Source organism: Nicotiana tomentosiformis, chromosome 4, assembly GCF_000390325.3.
Source record: "Nicotiana tomentosiformis chromosome 4, ASM39032v3, whole genome shotgun sequence".
Taxonomy (NCBI): Eukaryota; Viridiplantae; Streptophyta; class Magnoliopsida; order Solanales; family Solanaceae; genus Nicotiana; species Nicotiana tomentosiformis.
In genome coordinates this window covers 54,926,337-54,945,008 of record NC_090815.1, presented here as the reverse complement: position 1 = coordinate 54,945,008, position 18,672 = coordinate 54,926,337, and the positions used below count along the sequence as shown (strand labels likewise).

General features: G+C 36.1%; 1 protein-coding gene across 1 annotated transcript; it reads left to right on the top strand.

Moving 5' to 3' along the window:
* The first annotated feature begins 7,328 nt into the window (after nt 1–7,328).
* Nucleotides 7,329–17,491, top strand: LOC104086567 (probable arabinosyltransferase ARAD1). The gene is made up of 4 exons (XM_070199784.1): nt 7,329–8,670; nt 16,059–16,355; nt 16,435–16,530; nt 16,926–17,491. Exons 1-4 carry the CDS (start codon nt 8,167–8,169, stop codon nt 17,340–17,342), a joined length of 1,314 nt encoding a protein of 437 aa, XP_070055885.1. The 5' UTR covers nt 7,329–8,166; the 3' UTR covers nt 17,343–17,491.
* The last annotated feature ends 1,181 nt before the right edge of the window (nt 17,492–18,672 follow it).

The window sequence follows — 18,672 nt, the reverse complement described above, 5'->3', positions numbered from 1 at the left end:
AGGAGGCATAAATCAGAGGATCAAAGCTAAAATACACAAAATAATCGGCCGGGTCGTTACATCAGATGCTCAACATCACAATGAAAGCACATATACAAGATTACATATGGAAGATCAACGAATGTCAAGTTTCATACTCCTAAACTAGTATAAGTGGCATGCTATGGTGTATGCATGTGCAAGTGTACTATTACAATCCAAGTCAACAAGTAATATCAGAGTTGGTTGAAAGTTTATAGAAAGGTTTCAATTGTCGATTCACAATTTTGATGTTATTTGGTATGATTTGAGACCTCGAGTAGGTTCGTGTCATGTTTTGGGACTGGTTGGTACGTTTGGTTGGGGCCCCAGGGGCCTCGGGTTTGAAACGGATTGAAAACTGATTGAAACTTGGAATTTGGGACATGTTTGTTTTGGCCAAGTTCTGGTGCAACCGCACCTGCGGAAATTAGGGCACAGGTGCGGAGCCGCTGAAGCGGCCGATGAAGCGTAGGAGCGCATCAGGAGCTAGGAGCAGAGGATCGCAAGTGCGGGGGTTTGGGTGCGCAGATGCGCATCCGCAGAAGCGGGGAAGGCACCGCAGGTGCAGAAGCTGGGTATTTGCTACTGGATCGCAGGTGCGGTCGTGTATCGCAGACGTGGGTTCACAGCAGCGATCAGTGCTCCGCAGAAGCGTGACCGCATGAGCAAATTTTTTCCGCTGAAGCGGATTTACCTGGCCTTAGAGGGAACCATACCTGCGATGGATTTGTCCGCAGGTGCTGTTACACCCCATGTTTTCGTACGTAAAATTATGTCGTAAGTCAATTGATGTAAGCCCAAAAATAAGATCATTTTTGAAAGTACGTAAAGTAAGTTAATCATGTTACCTTGGAGGTTACAAATCTTTAAGATGATGGATAACAATATCAAGAGAGTTGAAAGGCTTAGAAGCTAAACAAATTGAAGAAAATACGTTTCGTCAAATGTCGACAAGTTGGAAATATTATAAATATACTTTTGGGGTGAGACTATAGTGATTAACATGATAAGGAGGTTATGTTATAAGTTATTTTATTCGTATGATAGTCGTGTATTACGTTTTAAAGTCAAGCGAGTAGTGGAACAAAAGTTGGCAAAGGTCATCACAAGTGTTACACCTTGTGCATCCCAAGGTGACGTATAATGAATATGAGACTTGTTAATCACTATTTAAATGAGTGTAAAATCATAATATGACTATATATGATGTTTGGATATAAAATATAAAGTTTGGGTAAAATCGGATTTTAGTTGCGGAAAAACCGACTAAGGATTTGCCTTCTAATGAAGCTTTTTTAGCAATATATTTCGTTTGTTATATGAGGTCTTTTTGGGACATATTATATACCACATTTAAGATCTTTGAATGTAGTTTCCAATGCTCTTAATCATTCGTTCATACGACATCTGGATAAAAAGATATAAGCATCGGAATAAGGGCCAATGCTAGGGTGCCAAGCTAGCACCTCTTTGACTTTTCAAAAGTGGATACATATATCCCTTATGCCAACTCTTTCTTCATTATTCCACATAGAACGACCAAAATAAGACCATAAACTTACCCTAAAGCTCTCTACAAGGTGTTTAAAGAAGATTAACATCCACGGTACAAAATCAAGAAGCGATAATATTAGTACGATCCCTATGACGCAAGTAGCATTTTACCACCTCTCATTTTCTTTGAAGTTTGAGTTTTGGAAGGTACTTCATAGTTAATAAAATGCTTACATTCTGTATTTAAGCTTTTAAATATCAAGGAAGGTTGATAAATTCGTTTTCTAATAGTTAGAACTCACGGGATGGTGATTGGAAGCCGTGAGTTCGATTTATTTCACTTTTAGTGGATTGTTTTGTAGTCTACTCGTGTTGGAATATTGTGATGCTGATTTATGGAGTTTGGAAGGATAAAGGGCATGGATAAATGCCACATGTGGTAGTGTAGTGGGTTGGTCGCTCGTCGTTGTAATTTCAGGCTAATTGATAATTTGTTGATTGGGTTTGTTATGGGATATTTGGATTTTTTATTGTATTAAAGGTCCCGAATTGTAGTTAGGTTGTTTTTGAGTTGTTGGTTGTATTATGTTGTTGTATCACCTATAGTAGGCTTGAGGGGGCAGTAAAATCAGGGGAAATGCTGCCCGTTTTATTTTAGAATCGAGTTATCGTTTGAGATACGTGGTATACTAGCGTAATCTAAGTTGTACATGTATTTCTTTATTATAGGGTTGGGGTGCTAGTTTTCATAAGCTATTTGTTGAGTTGAATAGACGATTTGAGGTATGTTAAGGCTATCCCTTCTTTTCTTTTGGCGTGATCCACATGATACAACGAAACGAGCAAGCATGCAATTTTCACAAATGATTCTATTCTTAGACATACTAAGGTTGCCTATGTTCTTGATTCCCCATATGTCCTACTATCATATCGTCTGTTCATGGGTCTCGGAAAATATTTAAGTCGTTAAAGATTATTTCGTGATAATAAGCGAAGGCATATTGATCTTATGACATTCCGAGAGATCTTATTGACTTACTTCTTATGCATTGCATTCATTTATACACGTATATTTAACCATAACCAGATGACATTATATACACGTATATTATATGCATATGGGGTATGGGGAAAGGTTATGGCCTTATATACGCACCACCACCTGATCAGCCGGTATACATTGATGATTTCGGCCACAGAGTCCGAGATGATATGTTGGGATGCCCTCAGAGGCTTGATGATGTTATGTACGCATATAGCTATGCATGGTGTGACATTTATATGCATATGCACGACATTATAAATGTTTCATGATTGACAGAGCTATTCAGACATACAGGTTGAGTTCTTTACTCCACGTTTCTTTCATATCTTTTATATACTGCTTTCATGCCTTACATACTCGGTACTTTATTTTTACTGACATCCCTTTTGCCTGGGGATGCTGCGTTTCATGCCCGGAGGTCCCGATAGACAGGTTGAGAGTCTTCCTAGTAGGCTATCAGCTCAGTGAAAGGTGTTGGTGCACTCCACTTGCTCCAGAGTTGCCTATTTGGTCAGTATGATTTAGACATATATTGATTAGTATGGCGGGGCCCTGTCCCAACCTTTATGATGTTTATTTACTCTTAGAGGCTTGTAGATAGATGTCATGTTTATGGATACTTGTATGGCCTTGTCGTCCTATGTTTTGAGTGTACAAATGATCATGTCAGTCTTATAGGCCTGTATATCACATGTATAAGTTTCTATATCATGTTGGGCCGTCCTATGTCTAGTATTCCTTTTTGTTTTATTCCGGTTATATGATGACGGCCCTTCTGGCCCATTTACCCATGATGGTGTGATAAGAAAGATACGTTATATTGTTACTCGGTTGAGTAAGGAACCGGGTGCCCGTCGTGGCCCTCTGATTTGGGTCGTTACAAAAGTGGTATCAGAGCAGTTCTATCCTAGGGAGTCTACAAGCCGTGTCTAGTAGAGTCTTGTTTGCAATTCTATCCTAGGGAGTCTACAAGCCGTGTCTAGTAGAGTCTAGTAGAGGCTTGCTTTGCCTCCTAATCTATCGGGGGTTCATCTGGTATTTCATATTTCTATTCTTTTGAGGTATAACAAAGATAAGTCGCATATTTTGGACTTAAAACACAGTGCATATAGATGAAAATTCGGCCTATGAAGAAGTGTCGGTAGCTATTTTGGAAAAATAGATTCAAAAGTTGAGGTCAAAGCAGATTGCTTTGGTGAAGGTACTGTGGAAGAGGCAACCGAGCGAGCAAGCTACTTAGGATACCGAGTAAGATATGGGGAGCAAATATCACACATTTTCAGTAGTTCAGGTATATTTATAAACCTGTTCGAGGACGAGCGTTTATTTAAGAGGCGGGGAATGTAATGATCCGACCGGTCGTTTTGAGTTTTAGAACAACATTCCCTTATTTGAGATTTCTTGTAAGTCGGTTTGATGATTAATGACTTGTGAGGATGGATGATTTGGGTTCCGAGAGGTTCAAGAGTGATTTAAGACATTTAGTTCCTAAGTTGAGGCTGGAGGTTGGAAGAGTTGACCGAAGTCAATATTATGGGTAAATGACCCTGTATTGTATTTTGAAGATTCCAATAGGTTCCTATGATGATTTTGGACTTGTATGTATGTTCGATCCTGATCTCTGGTAGCCCGGGGTTGATTCGATGCTTCTAGACGAACGTTGAAATTTTGAACTTAAGAAAGTTTGAGATTTTTGTTTTGATACGTGATTCTTGGTTTTGATATTATTTTTAGTTCTTTGAGCCTTTGGACAACTTTGTATAGATACGAACTTGTTAGGATAATTGGGCGGGGTTCCGAAGGGTTTGTGTGAGTTTTGGGGTAGTTTCGGAGCATTTCAGATTGAGTTGGATTGCTGGTTTTCTGCTGCCAATAGTGTGAATCGCGATCACGTGGCTTGTGTAGCAATTGCATTAGTGGAGAGTGGGTTGGGGGATTTTATGCTGCGTGATCACGTAGAGAGGTTCGCGATCGCGTAGCTTTGGTAGGGGCTGAATCGCGGTCGTATGAGAGTTGATGCGATCACATAGAGGACCAGGCCAGTAGCCTTCATGATCATAGGAGAGCAGACACTATCGCTTAGAGGGACGATCAGAAGCCACATTGTGCATCTCTATCGCGACAGTCATGGTCGTGAACGCGTAGAGCAAAATGCGGGTAGGGGTATTTAATTTTCAGATTTTGAGATTTAGCTCGTTTTTACTATTTTCTAGATCTGGACTTTGGGAGGAGGCTATTTTTGAGGTTATTTTTACCCCAAGATTGAGGTAAGTAATTATTACTTAATTTTGATTATATATCTTGATTCCTCAGAGATTTCTATACCTAAAATATAAAATTAAAGAGTGAAATTTAGAATTATTATCTACAACTTAAGAGAGTGTATATTGAGTTTTGAACACTGTTTTGGACTCAGATATAGAAACTAATTACATATTTGGACTCATAGATTATAGATCAATTGAATTTGACCTTAGACTCGGGTTTTGGTCATGTGCTCCCAAATTGACTTTTGTTGACTTTTTGAGATTTGATTAAAGATTAAAATTTTATTGTTTGAAATTTATTTTTTTAAATTTATTTGACCCCGTTAAGTTTTGTTTGGTTAGATTTTGATCATTTAGAAGAGTATTTCAAAGGAAAAGCAATATTTGAGGGTTGAAGCGGTGTCGGGAGGAGGTCTCTTGTCTGATCTTGTTAAGAGGGAATTTCTACAAATTGAACTTATATGCTATATGCTACGTGATATTGGGGAGGGGGGGGGTGATATATATGCGAGGTGACTAGTGTATATACGTACACTAAGGCTATACCATCCTTGGGGGCAGTTTTAGGCTTCTTTATGCCTTGTTTGGTTGGTTTTTCTACTTAACTTATGCTTTATTTGATTGTATGACTACATGAGCTGATTTTTTTATGCTAAAAATCATGTGTTGCTTATGGCATCTTATTTAGGCATGGGTCACACTTTATGTCATGATCACATATCCACATCTTTACTTATTATCCTTGGGCATTTTATTAGTTTATTTTGAACATACGCATAAATATTTAGAGATGGAGATGTTGATACATATTGATATAATTATGGCACGTTGAGACATTATTAGCGGATTGATATTGATATTATTATGGCACGATAGTTTATATCATGCAGTTATTTTGATATTGATATGTTATTGTACAATGAGGTTTCGTACTACACTTGGATATGGATTCGTCCCTCTCGAGTCAGGTAATTACTCATGTTACATTAGGCCATGTGGCATAAGTTATGCACATATTGTGTTGGAGCACATGGGACGTGCCGGATCATGTTGGAGCACATGAGATTTGCTGAATATTGGTCATGATTGAGTCTTGAGTATGCATGATCATCCTAGACTCATGTAGAAGCATTCTTATAGGTGCTACTTGGTGCATATTATGCGAACATGGAAATTGAATTGTGTTTTGGATATCTTGTTTTGAGAATCTTGCTTATCTTATCTCTGATTTGTACACATTGATGTTATATTTATTATTCTTAATTAAACTCTGTGATTTTATGCTATTATGAAGTGCTCAGGTTGTGGAGGTGAGTATCATCCTTTTGGCAAAATCTCGCTATTGCTTCTTCGAGATTAGACTTGATACTTACTAAGTACATGATGTTTTTGTACTCATATTACACTTTTACATATTTGGGTACAGACCTTGGTACTGGACCTAGCGGTGTTTAGGAGGGAGCTTAGCGGTTGATTGGAGATTTTGTGGTGAGCTGGCATTCCTGATTCACAGCTTATGGAGTCCTTTTTTTTTTATCCATTTTATTATTTTTTGATTCAGACGGTATTATTATGTTTTGAGACTCAGTTGTACTCTATTTAGTTGCTCTTGACTTCGTACCATCAGATTTTAGGATGTTGGTATTATATTTTCATATTTGGATGACAGTTTGAGACTTATTTATGTTTTATCTATGTCTTGATAGTGGATTATTCTTGTTTGTCTTACTTTAGATGATTATGATTGTTGTCTTACCTAGCTCATTGGGGTTATGTGTCATCACGACCATTGGTGGAATTTTCGGTCGTGACAGTTTTGATTTGAGCTTCAGATTTGGGTTAATGTACAAGTAAAATCTACTTACTGGATAGTGAAAATTTACAAGCCCACACATAAAATAAATATTTCAAAACATTAAAAACTATAGAAAAATTTAGAAATACTTACAAACTAGATGTTAATGATTATTTTGTATGTATAAAATATTATTTATATACCAACACATTATATTGCACTTACCTAGCCATATTTTTCAGTTTTCGTTCGCATAGCTAGTATTTTTTTGCAATAGGATATATACATCTTTATAAATTATAATACAATATTATAAACTTATTATATAATGTATCAACCTTGTATAAAAGTATATAATATTGTATACATAGAATTTATACCATTATACAAACTGCTACACTATCTTTTGCATTAAGTAACGGTCCTCAAATTCTATAATATTAAATATCAATTAAATCTCTCTTGTAACATCAATGCATCAGTAATAAATTCCTCCATTTATTTTTTCCAGCAAAAAATAATTCATAAAATAGCATACTACTAAAACAAAACTAAAACACTTCGTGAAAACAAAATAAAAATAACATTTTTCAATAATTATATCAAAATTATCTTCGATAACATCCCAAAATCAGATAATATAGATTAAGATAAAATTACTTTTAAGAATAAAATCTGAACATAGCCTCCTGCAAACAGAATCATCAGTTCATAATTCCCTTTCAATCGAGAGGAATCTCAACATCACAATCAACAATCTCTTACTACACATGCTTAGCATCCTTCCCATCTATGATACAACCAATAGACGGACACATCTCTAATATCTCCTTCAAAGTTCCAGTCAAATCCTCAGGGAATAAAGATATTAAGAGAATCTTAGATCAAAAATTCAGTAACATATAACAAAGCTAAATCCCCAAGGAGGGGATTTTACAGTAGCGGCATGCACGTGTGGGGTCAATAAGCAGCCATAGATTCGCCAAAGTGAACTCGTCGGGCGTCGATCTGTAGCAAAAATTACTAGATTTGGTAATCGCCATGGATCTCGTTTAGAACTAGATTTCACCTTGTTAACACGAAATTTTCTTTTCAAATTATATACATATTGGGGTAAACCGAGTAAGAATTTGCGATATGGGCCAATTATGGTTATGTGGTTGGGGTAGTTGATTTAGAGTGTAAATATTTCAACACCAAACCAATCAAACCAAACTTAACCACAAGTCTTTTGTTTTTCCGGTTTGACTTGGTTTGTCGGTTGGATTTGGCTTGGCGCTTTGGCTAACAGGTTCCATCTCAATTTGCCATTTTGTTTTCAGTGCTATAATAATAGCCTCAACATCCCACCAAGATCCTCCAGAAACCACAGCTCAGACTTTCCCATATCCCAAAAGACCAACAGAGAATCTAAAACCCCCCAAAAATGTACAGAAGGTGAATATTTCATTCCTTACGATCCAATCTACCTCTTATTCCACTCTTCGAATATTTCATGCATTTCCATGCTCCAAATTATTCAGTAAACTTCAAATCACACAAAAATGAAAGTGAAAGATACAATGAGTAAGAGTTTACTCATTTTGGCAGTGTTCATTTTGTTTCTCGTTGCTTCTTTGTTCTATACTGGAAAAATCGATTACAGATCAAGCTTTTCACTATTCGATTCCTCACCCAGTAAAGCCAAGCCCTGTTTCACTGGATCGGAGCCTCTCAAGGTATACATGTACGATCTAGAGATGAAATACAATGTGGGTTTGTTGAAGGGCTCGCATTATAATGCGGCTCCTGTGACGATTGAGACATTGCCCAAGTGGCCCAAATCCACGGGTTTGAGGAGACAGCATAGTGTGGAGTATTGGATGTTGGCTTCATTGCTCTATGCAGGTGATGATGAAAATGGAAATAGGCCCACCCGAGAGGCTGTTAGGGTTTTGGATCCGGATTCCGCTGATGTGTTTTTCGTGCCCTTTTTCTCTTCCTTGAGTTATAATACTTTCTATAGACATGGCAATGATTCAGAGGTCAAATTTGATGATCAATTGCAGGTGTGATCTCTCTTTCTTATATATATAATATGTATGTTTTCAGTGCTAAATGAGGAATGAATTGTTAGAAATGCTTGGCATTATCCCATATCTCGTTTCGCATCTTCAAAATTAGTTCTCTGAATTTCATTTTAGAAATGATTTTATTGTTGTAATTCTCCTGAATTCTTAGTCATTGTTGTTACACTTCATTAGTTTGGTTAGAGATAAGTGGTGAGTGTTCCTTGATAATTAGGATAATTGTGAACTAGAGAACCTCTCTTACTAGGACTTACATTGGTCGGAAAACTTAGAAGATTTAAATGGTCGACCCAACTAGTTTGAGATTGAGTTCAAGTTGATTGATCGGTTTTTAGTATATTATTGGTAAGGAACAAGCAAAAAGATTAGCAAGCTTTTAACCCGGGGGTCAAATATTTCAGCTATAAATATGTACTTAATTGAAAAGAAAGATGATCTTCATTATTCTTGTTTCTATTATTGGCAACAAGTGGGTTCCTCATAAGTATAGGACAAGAAAGAACATTATAGCTCTCATTCCTAATTTGAGGAATTGCAGTTTGTTCCTAGTTTCTTTTTTTATGCACTCATGTGGTTTTAATTATTAAAAGAATAGTTAAATGTCTTAGTAAACAAGATAAATATTACAGCTCATACTTAAGCGAGCTCTACCTGGAAACTTGTAGCTATTAAAAATCCAAATTCTAGTTAATGAATCCATTAAAAGGCTTGACCCTGACTGTGTACAGTTTGGCAATATTACCTGTGAAACTGGAGTAGAGAGTGCTTCTTGCAATTTGTAGCGCAGCTTAAAAGTTGGCTATGTGAATATTCAACTACACGTTTGGTAGCACACTAGCACTCAATTTCTATGCACATTTTGCTTATCTCGCACTCCTTCCACCCTGGAAACTTGACTTATTTTGACTGTTATGAAGATGAAGAGAAGTTTGAGTATATGTTGTACTGAAGTTAGGTAAATATTGTGTACAACAATAATTCAAAACATGGAAAAGTGGAATGCATTGATGAGATTGTGTGTTAAACAAAATCTTACATTTTATATTAGTTTGAATTTTTATAAAAATGAAAAAGCTTCCTGTTTAAGAAAATAGGACTAGTATTTTGGGACAGACAAAAAGGCAAGTAGGTCAAGTATTCCAATAAAGAGGGATCCGTGTGAGTTTACTCTGATATGCTCCTTTTTGGTTAAACGTTGAAATTTATGGGGCACTCGAGCAGTTTGACTCTCTCTCAAGGAGGTGGTCACTAAAAGGACTTCTCGAGAGCCTTTTGATTGCTCATTGATCCAGTGGTGAGGTATTGCTACTTATCGGTTAAAGAAATGATAAATGCATCACAAAGTTAAATTGTTAGAGAAGGAACACTTAGAACCAATAAAATTTGCAAAGCAATCTATGCATTTATTTGGTCTTATATAAAGTTCTCCTACATGTAGATTGTTAGTTAAAGAAGTCATTACCTTTTATTAATGACTAGGCAAAGATACAGAGTGACGTTACGTTTGTTCAATGTGGAATATTTGCGAAGGACCATGATAGTGTTGGAAGAGAAGGTGTATTCGCCGTTAATCGGTACCGAGAAACATTTTTGTAGCATTCTTCTGGATCCAATTAATGTATCTAAAATATTATCGACTGGCTGAGCATATAGTAATAGTTATAATGGCTGAGCACATTATAACCGGTGAGGTGAGTCGGAGCCCCTTGCTAGTTGGACTGGTCAAGTTAGTAAATTATACAGATTTTTTGCATTGCTGATATATGAAAATATAAAAAGTTGCAGATGATGGAGCGATTGAATAGTATAAGAGGGTTATGAGAGTAAAAAATGCTATTTGTGAAGCTCGAGGTGAAGTCTTATGTGAAACTTAGGATGCAGGGAGTTGATAAAGAAATGTATATCCAGTACACAGAATTGACAAGAGCGGTAAAGAATTAAACCTTGTTAAGTGTATTAAGACGAACCCCAAAATGTTTTGACAAGAGATAGTAAGATCAAAGAGATGTGTGATACTGCTAGAACAGAAGTGATGTATTAACGGGTAATTGATCTAGAGAAACATTAAAGTAACATTCTTTTGGAGCTAAATCATTTAACTTAAAAGGTCAACTGACTGAGCATATAGTAGTACTTAGGACCAAAGTTCAACTGGTGAGGTGGGTGGGAGTCCCTTTCAGTTGAGTTAGTCAAGTTAGTAAGAATGCAGGCTTGAGCCGTCTTTTGCTGGTCTGGGAAGTTATGATAAAGTCAGAACATGGTGAAGCCTTTGAAGAGTATAACGGGAGTTAAACCAGTAGAAGACAACTGGATGACTAAACCAGTTAACTCAACTTATGGAGTTAGTCTTTGGAGGTCTATAAGGGTATTATGACCGGCTCTAAAAAACCAAGTCTCCATTAGAGTGCTAAATGGTAGCATGACATCCTTCTGGAATGATAATTGGCTGGGGAATGGAGCTCTGAAGGATTTATTCTCTAACATATATGCTTTAGCTCATCACCAACAAAGATCTATAGCTGAAATGTGGTCACCTCAAGGTTGGGTACTGATACTCAGAAGAGACTTGAATGATTGGGAGATAAATAGAATGATTGAGTTCTATAAATAACTGGACAACATCACAGGAATTTAGAATGGAGATGACACATTGAGATGGCAAGGACATAGCAGTGGAAAATTCAGTGTCAATGCAGCCTACAAAATGTTAAACCAACCAAAACCTCAAGTCACCAACTGGCCCCGGAAACATATTTGGAAGACCAAGATACCATATAAGATTGCATGCTTCTCATGGTTACTGGCAAAGGAAGCTGTGCTCACACATGAAAACTTAAACAAGAGGAAGTGGACTCTCTGCTCAAGATGTTTTCTTTGTGAAAGCGAAGTGGAAACAGTTAGTCACCTATTTCTGCACTGTCGGATAACTGATAAGTTATGGAAGATCTTCATTAATCTTCATTATTGAAGCTCACTTTAGTTGGGAAGAAGCTGGAACTGGAGCAGATAACAAAAACAGATGGAGGATGGTCCCTGCTTGCATTTGGTGGACAATTTGAAAAGAAAGGAACTCTAGAAGCTTCGAGAACAACAACAACACAGTGCAAATGATCAAACTTAACTGTATTAAGCCTTTTTGTTTTTGGTGTAACCAGATCTACCCAGAGGATACTATATCTATCTTAGACACATTAGGTTCCTGGTTTACTCTCTTTTGCTCACTTGTATATATAGTTTCAGTACAACCCATGTACTGTTTTGTGTTTAATACATACAACATGTTACCTTCTCCAAAAAAAGAGTATAACGGGAGTTAAGAAAGAAGGTAAAAAGGTTATTGACCAAGCCAGGTAAAGTCTTATGTGACATTGTGACTTGTTCCAAAAAATTAAGGATTGGGGAAGTGGAGAAAGAAAGTAAATCCTAGTACACAATGTCCAACAAGTTTGTCTTAGAGAAGAGGAGTAAAGATCTAAAATTGGTTAATTGTATTAAAGCAATGTCCAACAACTTTTGACAAGCCATGTCCAACAAGTTTTGACAAGCGATAGTGAGATCAAAGAGAGATGTAAATGTTATTTTAATCAGTTGCTTAACTCAAATTACAAGGATAATGTTACATGTATTTGTATATCTGCGCAAGAGAAACTTAGCTACACTCATAAAACTAGATGTAAAGAAATTAAGGATGCCATAAAAAATCTTAGAGTAGAATTCCCTGTTGCTCAGATCATATAATAAAGGTTCTAAAGTGCCTTAGATAGGTTTAAATATTATGATCTTCTAAGCTATCTATTTAATATTTATATGAAGTAGTGGAAAGAAGCAAAATAAGTAGAGAAAGAGTACCTTCTGTTCCTATATAAGAATAAAAGAAATATGCAAAGTGTGGCTTATAGACAAAGAGATATTGAATATGTGTGAAAGATTGTGGTAATAATAATTTTTTCTTATAAATTAGATCGTGGTAGTAAACTTCTGAGCCATAGAATACACTTTGAGAAAAAAGAATGATAGAGCATTAGGGATATTAGAAGGGTGCAAAGAACAAATTGTTATTTATGGTGGGAAGATCTACAACAGATGCTATGTTTTTGTCAATAGATTGGTGGAGATTTGTTAAAAAACAAAATATCTATTTACTTAGAGAAAACATATGATGAATTGTCAAGGTCTGTGCTAGGTGCTGGAGAAGAAAGGAATTCATATCAAATACTCCCCCCCCCCCCCCCCAATTGCATAGTTTGGGCGGACATGAAAGTTAAGAAAGAAGATTTTCAAAATTTGTGGTCTTAAATATGCCATAACATGTGTGGCTATAAATGCTGGTCATTAAGGGTAAATGAGAAGTTGAAGTTTAAGTGTTTCAAAATAAGAAGTTGTCATTCTTTTTTAGAATGGACTAATAAGGAAGTAGTGCCATTATTTTTTTTTTGATGGAAGGATAGATGAAGTGTTGTATAAATTTCATAAAGGATGTGTATTAAAGAGATATTACAAGCGTGAGACCAACAAGATATAAAGGAGCTTCTTAAATCTGTCAGTTTACACTAAAGATCTATTTATCTCTTGCGTGGGCTACTTATGGATGAACTAGCTATGTGCACGAGATGATGCCCCATGGTGCATACTATCTGCAGATGATATTATTATTGACAAAATTAGCGAGAATTCAGTTAACCAAACGCTTGCACTGTGGGGAAATTCTCAAGAAAGTAAGCTGTTTGGTTCAAGGGACTAGGTGGGTTATTCCAGTATAAATTTTGAGATTAAAATTTTTCCGTATTTGATTGGAGGTATTAGCTAAAACCGGTATTATTTTTATACTAAAATCTTGGTATAACTAATTCCACATAGAAGTTGGGATAAGTTATCCAGGTTATAGTCCCTGTTTTAATCACAGGATTATAATCTTGCGATAGCTTGATTTTGAACCAAACGACCCCTAATAGTTTTAGGATAAGTAAGCAAGACCACACATCCATTGCATGTTTTGCCCCATAAGAAGAATAAAGTTGAAGTGAGATTATGCAAAATATGATATCTGAATGAAGATAGTTATGGTATCTAGGCTCAATATCCCAAGTAGATATTCATATACCTAGGCTCAATATTCTGAATTGGTAGTTGGGATATTTAGGCTCAGTATTCCTATTGATGGAAGGATAGATGAAGTGTTGTATAAATTTCATAAAGGATGTGTATTAAAGAGATATTACAAGCGTGAGACCAACAAGATATAAAGGAGCTTCTTAAATCTGTCAGTTTACACTAAAAGATCTATTTATCTCTTGCTTGGGCTACTTATGGATGAACTAGCTATGTGCACGAGATGATGTCCCATGGTGCATACTATCTGCAGATGATATTATTATTGACAAAATTAGCGAGAATTCAGTTAACCAAACGCTTGCACTGTGGAGAAATTCTCAAGAAAGTAAGCTGTTTGGTTCAAGGGACTAGGTGGGTTATTCCAGTATAAATTTTGAGATTAAAATTATCCTGTATTTGATTGGAGGTATTAGATAAAACCGGTATTATTTTTATACTAAAATCTTGGTATAACTAATTCCACATATTAGGTGGGATAAGTTATCCAGGTTATAGTCCCGGTTTTAATCACAGGATTATAATCTTGCGATAGCTTGATTTTGAACCAAACGACCCCTAATAGTTTTAGGATAAGTAAGCAAGACCACACATCCATTGCATGTTTTGCCCCATAAGAAGAATAAAGTTGAAGTGAGATTATGCAAAATATGATATCTGAATGAAGATAGTTATGGTATCTAGGCTCAATATCCCAAGTAGATATTCATATACCTAGGCTCAATATTCTGAATTGGTAGTTGGGATATTTAGGCTCAGTATTCCTATTGATGGAAGGATAGATGAAGTGTAATTAGTGTTATCAAAGGCGAAAAGCGCAAAAAACTCTAAGGTCTGTTGGGGCTTTAAGTACAAAATGCAAATAAAGCGTGGGCTTTAATGATAAAAGGCGTAACTGGAGAAAAAGTAAAAATATGTATTTGTAGTCCAAACTCAATAATTATAAGCATGAATAACAAATATATGGACAAAAAATTTGGAAAACATTTACGATAAAGTGAAATATCAGTTGTTAAATGTCGCCTTTTCAAGATTACAATCGTTGGTAAGGAAAAGTATGTCTTACAGACCCACAAAGTTAGGCGAAGCGCTCAACATGTTTTGAGCCTCGCTTCAGGGCTTAAGCACGCCTTTGACAACACTGAGTGTAATGCATAGATTTGGAATAAGATCGATAAAATGGAGGAGCTCTACCATAAGAATATACTTGCCACAAGTGATAGGCAAGTTCTATATGCCGCCATGGTAGGGGTGTGCATAATTTGGTATATACCGAATTATCGAACCGAAACTGAAGATTTCGGCATTTGGTATTATGGTGTGGTATTTAGTTTAAGTTTTTAAAAAATTTGGTATTCGGTACAGTATTCGGTATTTAGAAAAAATATATCAAATTACCAATATCGTACTGAAATGCATATATTAGATTATAACAAAAATGTAAATTGCCTAAAAGTTTACTTGCTTTATCCTTAGTGCCATTCTCATGTCATTAGTCGATGAATCTCAATGGAATACTGTGATGTGAGCAATTAAATTAAAACATCGAATTATCTTTAATTCTCTTTTTCCTCATTGTAAAAGATGTGATTCACTTCAGATCATTAATGCTAGTTCAACTTAATTTTGTTTTGCATTATTTTTCATATTCCTATATTTATTTCAGATTTTATGGTACTCCAGTTCAAAAGTTCATACATGATCACATAGGCCTTTCCTACTCATTCTCAAGAAAATTGAAAGTTCCAGAAAGTACTTCATTTGATTATGTGTTTTTTTCCAAGATTATTTTTACCTCTTAAAGACAAAAAGGAAAGTTTCAATCTCTATCAAAACCGAACAAACCAATGTTCGAATAAACCGAAACCAAAAGGAGAAAAATCGAGCCATATTGAATTTAATTAGATATGGTATTGATATAGCATTTTAAGAAACCGAATACCGAAAATATCGAACCAAAATATCTAAAAACTGTACCATACCCATCGACGAGCACCTCTAAAGAATAGAACACAATGTAGACAAAAAATTCATGTACACGATAACAACTTTAAGGTCTTATCGTGTTGGTACTCATACATTGGGATTGGTGTTTTCCAAGAGTCTTTGTAGTTTGCGTAGAGATTTGTATATTGGTGGTGTAGGGATTCATATAGCTGATACAATTAGTTTGGAATTGAAGCATATTAGTACTAGTGTTATTCCAGTATTCTCCCTGTAATAATAATTTTCCTGCATTGACTTTATTGTTCTAACAGGCTGAAATTGTTGACTTCTTACAAAAATCTGAACATTGGAAGAGGTCTTCTGGCCGGGATCATGTGATCCCAATGCATCATCCAAATGCTTTCAAGCGTTATCGGGAGAAGGTGAATGCTGCTATCTTCGTTGTCGCAGATTTTGGTCGCCCTCGTCCAACTGTGTCTAATTTGAGGAAAGATGTAGTGGCCCCATATGCACATGTGATTGAAACTTTTGTAGCTGATGACATTTCAGACCCATATGAGTCTCGTACAATGCTTCTTTTCTTCCGGGGGAGGACAGACAGGAAAGATGTATGCTTATTTCAGTTACGAATAAATCAGTTATGCATTCTTAAATGATAAAAATCTTTCTGACTCTAGTATGATGCAGGAAGGGAAAGACCGTCAGCAATTGAAAGACATGTTAAGTGGTCAAAAAGATGTTGTCTTCGAAGCAACAGGAATCTCAGGGGAAGGTGTAAATGCAGTAAGTTGTTTAATTATTCAAAGTGATTATGTATAATCAGGTGGTATCTCTTAGTTGTTACATCTGGAAAATATGAGAGCACATTCCGATGTGTATATATGTCATATGTTAGATACTTACATAATTGGCCATTTCCATTCGCCTGACAGTTTTAAGTTTCCCTGATGTATCGGTTGCCTTTTTGTTCTGTTACCTAATACTTTCAGTAGGTACCACTGCAGTTCACATTCAGCAAATAGTCCCTCACTTAACTAATCGGATTAACTTCAAGACGACTCATCCTCTTCAGTGATTAGCTCCTTTTTACTCTGATCCCCTTCCTCCTTCCATCAATGTCTTGTTATTTTTGCCTGTACTTCTTCACATTTACTTATAAGTTTCCCTTTGTATGTCAGTCAACAAACGGGATGCGTTCTTCGAAGTTTTGTCTAAACCCAGCAGGTGACACACCGTCATCTTGCCGCCTGTTTGATGCTATAGTTAGCCATTGTGTTCCTGTAATTGTGAGTGATAAAATTGAGCTACCTTTTGAGGATGAACTAGACTACACCAAGTTTTCGATATTCTTCTCACGTCAGGAGGCAAAGAAAGAAGGATACATGCTTGATCAACTCAGGAGCGTTTCAAGAGCTAGATGGCTTGAAATGTGGAGCTATCTTAAGAACATTACCCATCACTTTGAGTACCAGTACCCTCCAAAGAAGGGTGATGCTGTAAACATGATATGGAGGCAGGTGAAGCACAAGCTTCCTGCTGCAAAACTTGATGTACATAGAAATAGGAGGCTGAAAGTGCCAGATTGGTGGAGATAGTGCTTGAAGCTTGCTGGTATAATTCTGTACATTTGTATACATAGGCAAAAAAACCCTTAAGGGGAACCCTTAATTGAGCAAAGATAAGCGATAATCACGGCATCAGGATTATTGGAACAGTTTTAACATTAGTTGAACAATTCTTTTAAGATTTCTCTTTTTTTTCTTTTCCCTGGAGACTGAAGGTTACTTGTTTTTTCTAACGATAGCTTGCCCCAATATTCAATATGGCTTTGTAGCATATTCATCCATTGCATTAATAGACGCTGAGATATATCATTTTCTCACCAGGGCTATGTATTTGAGGAGTTCTCCACCATAGTGCCAAGTTAGATACGCATAATCACTAACATTATGAAGATTAGCAAGAACTCTTTCAAACATCTTTTAAAATCATCTTTCCTATTAAAATATCATTAAATTAAAAAAGAGGCAGATTAAAAATTTAAAAATTGCAGATTATAAGTTAATCGCAAATTTTGGAATCACCGTTCTTGAATGTGAAAGGTCACCTAGATCAGGAAAAAACAAAGGATCAGCTAGTGCTCCTATTTAATATATAAATAAAAAATATAGGCAAGTGAGGCTTGCTAAGTTGGTAAAAGCACCTCCACCTCCTAAATTGGGAGGGTTTAAAAAAAAATTAAAAAAATAGAGCTTTATACTAGGGATTTTCTTGCTTTTTTCTTTTATTATAATCTGGAGGGGAAGTGTGGAAGCACTATAGATCCTCCTAAATTGGGAGGGTTTAAAAAAAATAAAATAAAAAAATAGAGCTTTATACTAGGGATTTTCTTGCTTTTTTCTTTTATTATAATCTGGTGATTAGGTTGCCATAAGTATAGTATGAAGTAAGGTGAGCGGTCGTAGAAATGAAGAGTAATGCCATGCGGAGGCTGTTGACTATAATTGACTTTCTTATCTCCATGCATACTTTACTTTACTATACTTTCCTATTCCTACTATTAATAAGAGGCAGTTGAGGAGCTTGGGGTCGTCCTGTTAGCTCGAAGGAATATTGTTTGACCATGAATTAGCTCATTATTACTACAATTGCCATTATACAGAATAAGTAAATAAAGGTTACGGTTGAGCTATTTTGCAAAGGCCGAATAATCAGCTCTACTTTGACTGCATGTACAGCTGCTTAGTCATTTATTCTCCACTAAGCCACTTAAGATGGTACAAGTTACACGGATTTTTACCTTTTTGTATAAAAGGGTGAGGATAAAATTTCTAAGGTTTTCTATTAAGTTCCACCATATACTGTGAGCAAGCTAAATGTAACGATCCGGTCGGTCGTTTTGAGTATTTTAGCCCCGATCCCCTA

Coding starts and splice junctions, on each gene's coding strand:
- LOC104086567 (XM_070199784.1), top strand. CDS start 8,167: ATGAAAGTGAAAGATACAATGAGTAAGAGTTTACTCATTTTGGCAGTG. Junction 8,671..16,058: donor AATTTGATGATCAATTGCAG/GTGTGATCTCTC, acceptor TTGTTCTAACAG/GCTGAAATTGTTGACTTCTT. Junction 16,531..16,925: donor CAGGGGAAGGTGTAAATGCA/GTAAGTTGTTTA, acceptor TTTGTATGTCAG/TCAACAAACGGGATGCGTTC.